General features: G+C 33.3%; 1 protein-coding gene across 20 annotated transcripts; it reads left to right on the forward strand.

The window, feature by feature from the left end:
• The first annotated feature begins 1,374 nt into the window (after positions 1–1,374).
• Positions 1,375–7,050, forward strand: LOC132636083 (probable sugar phosphate/phosphate translocator At3g11320). 20 transcript variants are annotated; one of them, XR_009581005.1, is made up of 7 exons: positions 1,379–2,704; positions 2,806–2,836; positions 3,294–3,406; positions 3,694–3,844; positions 4,017–4,110; positions 5,815–6,359; positions 6,755–7,050. XR_009581005.1 is itself a non-coding variant. In XM_060352757.1 (5 exons), the coding sequence occupies exons 1-5, from the start codon at positions 2,642–2,644 to the stop codon at positions 6,756–6,758; spliced, it is 474 nt and encodes a 157-aa protein (XP_060208740.1). In that variant the 5' UTR covers positions 1,375–2,641; the 3' UTR covers positions 6,759–7,050. The 20 variants fall into 20 exon arrangements, 1 of the variants encoding a protein (XP_060208740.1); XR_009581003.1 differs by lacking the exon at positions 2,806–2,836 and adding an exon at positions 2,895–3,064 and having other exon boundaries at positions 1,391–2,704; XR_009581002.1 differs by lacking the exon at positions 2,806–2,836 and adding an exon at positions 2,895–3,035 and having other exon boundaries at positions 1,395–2,704.
• Positions 7,051–9,453: the final 2,403 nt, after the last annotated feature.

Raw genomic sequence — 9,453 nt, forward strand, 5'->3', positions numbered from 1 at the left:
CTCAACTTTTTTCCTCAAGTTCTCTCTCGCGTTTCATAACCGACGGACTGCGTCGGTTAAAACTGACCCAGTCAGTCGTTTTGCTAAAAAAAAAAAAACTAACGGTCTCACGTCTTTTTTTTTTTTTTTTTGAAAATTAAAGAATGAAATGTAGGAACTTGGAGTCAAACCCTGGTATGTTCCTTGGCATTAAAGGGCTTTACCACTAGACCACTATTATTTTTTGTTCATATACTTACATTGATTTAATTTATACTGTTTTTTCGCTCTAAAAACCGACGGACTCCGTCTCCGTCAGAATTTATAAAAAAATAAAAATAAAAAACCGACCGACTCCATCGGTTTATTTTAGAAAATAATATAACAAATAATTGTATTTTTTTGGGCATTTTTGTGCAAAAAATAATCGACGCAGTCCGTCGGTTTTCTTAAAAAAAAGATTTAAAAAAATTATTGAAAAAACCGACAGAATCTGTCGGTCTTTCCGTCGGTTTTTTCCATCGGTTTTTTTCCGTCGGTTTTTACCAGTTTTTTAGTAGTGTTTGAGAAGAATGGTTACAGAATTTTTTTGCCTGAGTTTGTCTTTTCGAATTTTAGAGACTCGAGAGCGACATTAGTGCCAGAATGCACTTTTTTTTCTTTTTTTTTTAACAAGAGGAACTTGAGGAAAAAGAAGCAGGGAGAGAGAAATATAGGTCTGAGGAATGGTTTAATGATTAATCTCATGAAGGTTTATGAGTTTGTACGCTGTTTGTATAAAAAAATAGATGGAGACCAAATTTGATAAGTTTTTGGATAGTTAAAGGACTAAAACCGGTAAGTATATAGTTAAGGGACTATTTTAGACCTACTCCCATAGATAAGGGACTATTTATGGCCTTTTCTCTGGAAATACATATAATTTATTTTTGGGGGGGGGGGGGGGGGGGGTTGTACCTTTAAGGCCCTGTTTGGCCGTTTTTCTGGTGAGAGAAGGATGACGATTTTAATGCTTTGTCCTCTTCTCCTCATTATATGCTCCAACAATGGGATAGGACTGAAAAAATGGGGCGGGTAGGTGGTGGAACAGGAGGCGACGCTAGGGTTTTACCCCTAGCCATCTCATCTCTCTTTTCTTTGCCCACAGACCCTTAGGGTCTTCAAATATGGCGGGTGGGAGGAGTATATACTCCCAACCCCCCCCCCCCCCCCCCCCCCCCCCTTTAATCTCTATTAGATCAGGTCCTGGTCCTTTGTTGGACTGGGCCTGGTCCTTTATTTTTTAGAAGTTGGGCCCATTATATATATACATATATGTATATATTCCTACTATTATAGAAGCACGGGTTGAAGCAGGATCGTCGTCAACATCATTCCAAGGGCATTTCGGTCATTTCACGTTTTGGTCTTCCATACTAATAATCAATCTTCTCGATTCTTCCTCTAATCTGCATTTTATCTCATTTTCTCTGCCTCTCTCTCAGTTGGAAATTGCTGATGGGGTCATGGGGACAAACAATTTTTGGTTCTACCTTGCGATGAGCTCAATCTGCTCTTTCTTTCTTTCTTTTTTCTTCTTCTTTTTCTTCTTCCTTTCAATTCTTATTTAGGATATTTTTCTGTTAATGAAACATTTATTAAGTCATAAAAAAGTAAATTGATTCCTCATTTGCTCTAGAAGTTGATCAAATTGACATAAAAAATTGACCTTAAAAAAAAATTTGATAAGAAAATATTTGAAATTGATAAATTACTAAGGTGATCCTTTTCAGCTCTTTCTTATTCTTATTTAACGTCGTTGAAACTATGTAAAATGAAGTTGTGAAAGAGATTTTTATTTTTTACTCAATATTATGAACACAAAGTAGGCTTTCAAATTGCACAAGAAGAAGCTAGAGCTACTGGATCAGTCGAACGAAGAGCCTACCGTTTTAATTTCTGGTTTTGTTCCATCATGATGCCTCTTTGCAACATCCTTTATTGAGTTTTTCTACTTTAACTTTATTGTTATTTATAGGTTTTGCTTCCAATTCGAGTTGTTACCAATTGTTAAGAAAAATTATCACCGAAAAGAAAGAAAAATTTTAGGTTTTTATCAACAAACAAAGCGCTTTATGGAACCAAGATTCTTAAAGCGTGAAGGAAATCTCACATCCATTTTTTAGGATGATCGAAGAACCAAATCAGTCTATTTTTAGCAAACCACATTCATCTACCTTCATTTCGTTGTGTTCTGAGCTGATTAATCTGTTACGCTTTTTTCTGTGCAATAGTTGGGTCCTTTTTCGCTTTGATTTCGATTCTCTTATTGTCCTTTTCAACTTCTAATTTTTGCAAGTTTCTGCAATTCATTCATGTTCGACTATCTCTTCTTTTTTCCAGTTTGTATATTTCTAAAAGAGCCTTCATTTATTTGTGGTACTTTTTAATTTGTGCTTGAAATTCTGACTGGAAAGAGTAGTAATGCTAAATTTTGGGTAATATTACTTGCTTAACAATCTATGGAGAAGAAAATGTACTCTGGGCAGGTGAAACGATTCGTACATAGGTATAGAATCAAGGTGCATATTACAGAGGAATGACGATGATTTACGCGCATGCGATTGTCAAGGAACTAAGGGAGACGTAGGCGAGTGGGAGGACGAAGGAGTACGAATAGAGAATGTCGCAGTCATTGCTCTTAATTTTTACTTCAGCAGTCGGATTTTATATGTTATCTCTTGAGGTATTAATATTCAAAATGATCCTTTGATTTCCTCCAAACACATAATCTAATGGATGGCTTTGTTTTCTTCTTGGTTTGCATCCTTTCTTCAACTTTGTTAGTTGCGGATATATATTACTGATGCTTATGATGGTATGTTTTCCTTCATCTTCTCTGTTTCAACTTTCGCTTTATGTTATGGTAATTGCAGGTTTGTGTGTGTGTTAAGTATCTCAGACTTTGGCGAGTATCGCTCCTTTATTGGAATTCATTTTTTCCCCTTAGCTTCTTCACATTGAGGAGACGTCGACTCCCCAAAAATACATCCCCCTCTTTTGAATGACGCTTCAAGGTTTGTTTGATAATTTGATCATTTCTGAGGTATCAGTCTCTCTGTTTAGAGTAATCTTATTGTTGTCATTTTTTCGTTGATAATGAATTTGTTTACTTTAAGGTCTTCGCAATCATATTTTGATACCCTTTTGAATTAAAAGGGAGAAATATTTCTGCTTAATTTGATTGTTTACACAGAGATATTGTATAGTATATGTTCTGATTGGTTTCTGTTTGTTTATCTGAGGAGTTTCTGTTTGTCATGTGTTTGAAGCAGGATTGTCGACATGTCTTCTTGCAGACAAATTATTTTTGTTCAAGGGTATTTTAGACTTTTCAAGATAGACAAAAATGCAACGTTTAACCCGAAGACTAGAGACCGCATTCAAAGTATTTCACCTCTGTATCTGGAGATTTCTCCATTCTACTGTATTTCTATCTCTGTCATACATACCCTTGCTCATCATCTTAGTTTCTTTTTGCCCTTTATTTGGTCTCCTTTCAAACTATCTCCATTTGGATAATTCTGGTGAGTTTTCTCCACTTTTTCTTTGTAGAATTTTCTGTATTCTTGGTTCTTTCAATGTAGAAGATTCCTGGTAATGGGACTTGATTGGGTAATTTTAAGTGTTTTCATCCATTTGGACAGTTTACGCATCTATTTCTTTGCAAGGTAGTCCGTTAACCTGCAAAGATTGGTGTTCTCTCTTGAGTCATCTCTTCCCAGAAGCTTTCGATGTATCTCTCTCTCATCAGATACAATAGAATTAGACTCAGTTCGTATTTTGATATTGTGCTTTCTCGGGTGTTTTGTCGCAATTTTACAAGGTATTGTTGTAGTTCTATTTTTCTTTCCTTCTATTTCTGGTTCTTTCATAGATGGGTCGCTGCCTTCAATTCACTTTTATTTGCATGAGTGTAGTTGCTCTTTCATTCCTTTCATAATTAATTTCAGGAGGAGTAAAAATTAATTTTATCCTCAATTTAATTGGAATTGCAGCAAATGGATTACTCTTGTTGTGGCCTCCGCAGCAAGCTTGGTTTTCCGGGTGAAGGCATACTCATCCCATGTCAAAGCTTCAATTATGGGCAAGGTAATAATTGCTGATTCTTCTGAAACATTCTTATTCTCATTCTTTCTGCTTAAATCTTTTGTTCTTTTAGCTTTCTGAGTAATTGAAGTGGTACTTAGTTCTTTAGTTCTTAGTTCTCATTCTTTCTGCTTAATCTTTTGTTCTTTTAGCTTTCTGAGTAATTGAAGTGGTACTTAGTTCTTTAGTTCTTAGTTCTAGGTTGTACAATTGTATTGGTGATTAACTGATTACTATATTTCATTTTCCTACTTCATCACTTCCTCTTATGACTGTCCGGGCCAAATGAGTGCTCAGACTGATTTTTTCAGGGTAAGCAGTGTTGAATATGAATCTATGTTTGAAAAGTGCACCTGCAAAATAGCAGAACAACAACAGCAGCAACATACCCAGTGAAATCCCACAATGTGGGGTTTGGGGAGGGTAAAGTGTATGCAGACCTTATTCCTAAAGCGAAAAACACTAATTGAATCTTAAGTTATTATATGGTTTGCTTCTATCTGTCCATTCTTATTCTTAGGTGCTTACTAGAGGTTTATGTAGTTTTCCGCTCTAAGGTTCTCCTTATACCAAGTTTTGGGGATATACCTGCCATTGTCAAAGTCATTTTCACAGGTGATTTGGCTGTGCTTCTTAGCTCAATGAAGTCAGGCTGTTTATTCAGTCGCTGCACAATATTTAGAATGTGCTAAAAGATATATAGCGTCTGTGCTATGCTTATGAAAAGGACTGCATTAGTATTCCCTATGATCAAGTTTTATTAGCATTTTAGTTTTATCCAAAGCCCAAAAAAGGTTTGTGTCATTATAGATCCAAACACTTCCCCCAGCCAGGCAAAAGGGTTAGCCTGAAGTGGTGGTTTAGCCAAAGGGGGAACATGCAACAGTTGATCTTGGTCTGTTTTGGTTGGTTTAGTCAACTAGACTTTAAATTCATAGTCTTGTAACATAATCGTCTGAACTTTGGGAATCATAGTGGTGATTCGGCTGCCTACCACCAGCTTCTTAGCTCAATAAAGTCAGGTTATGGCCCGCACAATATTTACAATGTACCAAAAGATATATCATCTGAGCTAGGCTTATGAAAAGAACTGTATTAATATTTTTATGACCAGGTTTTACTACTAGCATTTTAGTTTAGTAGTCTAATATTGTGGGAAGAAAATTTATCATATCTACTTAAGTAACTGACATGGTTTCTATTGCTATATGTTTTCTTTTTCGTTGTTTAGTTTTCCTTCTTTCATTTAGGGAGTGGAGGACGGATAGGATTGGTGGAATATATAAGAGGGGTAATCTTTGTGTTAGATATGAAGATATCGTCCATGAAGCATCCTTGATATTTCATGATCAAGGGTGTAATAGTCTTTGTAGAACTGGTCCTTCTTTATTGTTAACATAATATCGTCAGATAAGTAGTGTTACGATGAATGAATTTGCTAAAAGAGAAGTGTTTTAGTGCTTATTTCCTTGTTAGTGGGATTGGTTCTAATCAATCCATGATTAAAGTAAGTTTTTTCCTCAGGTTATATTTCTAATGGTAGCACGATGTTTAGGGTGTAAAAGAAGTATCTTTTGAACTAGGCTTACGAAAAGGATTATATTGATATTATATATGACTAAATTGTAGTAGCAGTTTCATATTTTTTGTGTAATGGTGTTGGAGAAATTTATTTTTCTCTGATACATTTCAATTTATCTTCTCAAGGTGAACCAAGTTTTCATCTATTTGGATTCATAATGTGTGTCGGTGCAACAGCTGCAAGAGCACTCAAGTCAGTGCTTCAGGGGATTTTGCTGTCCTCCGAAGGGTAATTACTATATAGATCTGTGTGTTTTATATTTATGAGTGAATCTCTAGCCAAGTTTTGCTTTTTGTTGAATGCTGAAATGTTTAATTTTGAATAAAGGGAGAAGCTGAATTCCATGAACCTTCTACTCTATATGGCTCCTATAGCAGTTGTATTTCTATTACCAGCAACACTTTTAATGGAAGAAAATGTAGTTGGCATCACATTGGCACTTGCAAGAGACGATAGTAGAATCATCTGGCTTTTGCTATTCAATTCCTCTCTAGCATATTTTGTAAATCTGACCAATTTTCTGGTGACAAAACACAGGTAATATACATTTGATAATGGAATAATGATCAGAAGTATATGCTTTCGATGACAGAAAAAATTTATCGTTTTGGGACTTCCATATTCACGATATGCTGCTAAAGACATCCCAATCGTCAAGAGCATAATATAGGTGTAATTCAATCTCTTCCTTCATGTCACTTGATACTATAGAAACTTATTTTACATTGATGTATGTGTATAGTTAATCGTATCTTCATCCTAATATCAAGGTGCTATATGTATAATCTTTTAGAGTGTATGGAAAGATAACTTTTTTTAAAAAAATCATTTACAAGGTAGGAGAAATATTCTTCATCGTGTTTTTACGAATTCAGATTTGGCTTTAGCTTATTAAGTTGCAGCATCAAATAAGTGGTTGTGCTATTTGAAATTTTTGGGGACATACCTGCCATTTTCAAAGTCATTTTCACATTGAACTTGTTAGTTTCACTAGAAATTGGTCCAACTATTCGCCAGTAATTTACATGACTATATGCATTGAAGGGTGTAAATTTTTTGTTGCAGATAGGGAATGATGCAGATACGTATGGACAGAGGAAACTGTTTTTTGGAATAAGGTCCCATTTTTGGTGGTCAGGCACATCTACCAGATTTTGGTTTCTTTAAATGAAGTTCGAAGTACGTTTTGCACTGCAGTGTACCACTTAAGGAGTGTAGTTATTTGATTAAGTTCCTCTTCAATGTTCCTATAGGAAATTTACATTTATAGTTTGATCATGTCTGATTGCAACATCATTCAAGACTAGCAAACTTCGTAGTTTCTTTTTTTGTTCATTCAAGATCAATAAGTTCATAATTTCCATTCGTGCATGTCGGTAATTTTGATCCAAAAATGTAAAAAGTACTCGAGTCACATGTTGGGCCTGTGCTGGCACGGGTATCAGGTATCTAGTATATATATATATATATATATATATATGCATAGAGGGTCGGTGAAAAATAAACTAATAAATAAATAAAGAAAAACTAATTATCAGTCCATTAGGACTTAAGTAATTTAAAACAGGACTCATAAATAAAATAGAAATCATTTTGCAGATACTGGTTTTGAGTTAATTAACCAGATAAAAGAGAATTAATCAACTACGCAAACGCACACAGAATCAAGATTTAATGGGTAAAATGATCACTTCTTTTAATTACTCAAAGTGCCTTGGACAATAAAAATGGAATAAAACTACTCATTAATCTAATTTTCCTTGATTTAATTAATTAATCAAATAATTATCCAAAAAGGGTTTTCTTGCCCCTTTGATTCATTTCAATAAAAATATTCTTTAAATATCATCAATTTCCACAAAAAATTTAAAATACCCTGGAGGTTTCTTTATCAATTTAAAAGGGTGAAATATTATCCCAAATAATTTCATAAAAATTACCTAGACTCTTTAGGGTGCACAACTGATTTTATTTATTTTGTCTAAGGACTCCAAGCACTTAAAATAAATTACGGGAGGTTAAAAATTAGGTGTCAACATAATCAATGAAATGTAATAAGAAGGTACAACGTAGGTTTTAACTGGTATTAATGAGGAAAGAGATTAATGGACATACTATTATGATGCTACAATTATATGGGTCCTTAATTTTCGTAATGGTACTGATAGCATTTTTTTTTTGTAAACAATGTGTTTCTTTTTCATATTTGATAATAAATTATATTCTGTTTTTTCAATTTAAAAATAAAGGTTATTGTATTATTGTGCAAGAAAAAAATCAAAAAATTGAGTTAAATAAATAAATGTCTTTCCTGATCTCTAAGACGTGCCACGTCACTTTTTTATTTCCCAGCTTTACTATATATACTAGTGTACTTGTCCGCTCTTTGCGTGGTTAAAAAAATCAAACTATAACTTATTAGTAATATTATAATACTGTGCATAAAAATATTTGACCGGAAAAATATGTTGAGAAGCATTTTAGGTTAAATATAAAAAAAAAAAATGTGATTCAAATAAGAGAACCATATCTAGAAATTCAACGTAGAATTAGTGGAGGTCCAGGACACTTCATAATACGACAAAAATAAAATAAGATGGGAAAAAAAAACTAAAGTGATTAACAATTGCATCTTAAAGTATTAAACTTTTAGTTGAATATAAATGATGGATAAAATTACAAAGATTCATAAAAATGTCAAATAAAGAAATGAAAATTAAAGTAATTTCCAAAGTGACCAATTCAATCCAAACTAAATTTCATAAATTATTTATTGTAATATATAATTATTTAGGATCTACTAACACTTGTAAAAATAAATATTAGGCAAGAAAAAATCCACAGAAGTAATTAATAATATGTGAGTTATAATTCATTTGATTTATATTACTCAGCAATTCACAATCAAGATAAGGACAAAAGAAAAAATTGCTTAAAACTAGCATCTCTCCTTCATCGTTCTATCCTCTAAACCTTAAAGAAAATTTTAAATTCATAGAAAGGGCTTTCATTATTAGTTAAAAAAAAAAGAAAATTAAAACACAACAAAAAAGATATCGATGCAGTTCATAGATCTTTTCATTATTTTTCTCTCATTCTCATTCTCTTTCCTTTCTCTTTCTTCTTCTATTTTCTCTCACGCCAAATATGATGCCCTTAACAGAAGCTTCAACTTTGTTGATAGCTAATGCATGAATGACGCCTATAAAAACTATCGATATATAAATGAAATAAAAATAAATACATGCAAATAAATACGGATTATCAATCCTTCCGTCAACATCCGAAAAGAGTAATAACAATAGTAGCACTTAAAATCTTGCTTAACTAAGACACTAACAAAGTAAAAAATGTCTCTCCTACTTCCCAGAGTGCATAAACAACACATTGCTTTATGGCGAGAAACTAGTTAAAATTATATTAGTAATGCAAAATTTAAAAGTCACTCCCATCACCAAAAAATATTGATTGTGAATCCAAGTAAAAATGATCAGGAAAGATCAAATGGTAACAAATATAAAAAATATATATGTTTTTGTTCTTTCCTGTAATAGCCACCACAATCACTATGTAGACATTATATGACAGAAATTCATGAAATTTTCTTTCGTTGAAGATTTTTTAATGCACCTTGTCTCGAGGCAAATCCGCATCCAGCGTAGGACCAATGTCAGAAAATTGGTTCCGTCATTTGGTTTCCTTATGCCTATTCTCATAATATTTCCACTAAATCAGTCGAGTGTATAGGCACGAAATTGGCTAGG

This window comes from Lycium barbarum, chromosome 4 (assembly GCF_019175385.1).
Source record: "Lycium barbarum isolate Lr01 chromosome 4, ASM1917538v2, whole genome shotgun sequence".
NCBI lineage: Eukaryota > Viridiplantae > Streptophyta > Magnoliopsida > Solanales > Solanaceae > Lycium > Lycium barbarum.

Excerpts from the sequence above, each read along its gene's own strand:
- LOC132636083 (XM_060352757.1), top strand. The coding sequence starts at position 2,642 with ATGTCGCAGTCATTGCTCTTAATTTTTACTTCAGCAGTCGGATTTTAT. Across the intron at positions 2,705-4,016 it reads TTTATATGTTATCTCTTGAG|CAAATGGATTACTCTTGTTG; the intron begins GTATTAATATTC and ends TTGGAATTGCAG. Across the intron at positions 4,111-5,814 it reads AAGCTTCAATTATGGGCAAG|GTGAACCAAGTTTTCATCTA; the intron begins GTAATAATTGCT and ends TATCTTCTCAAG.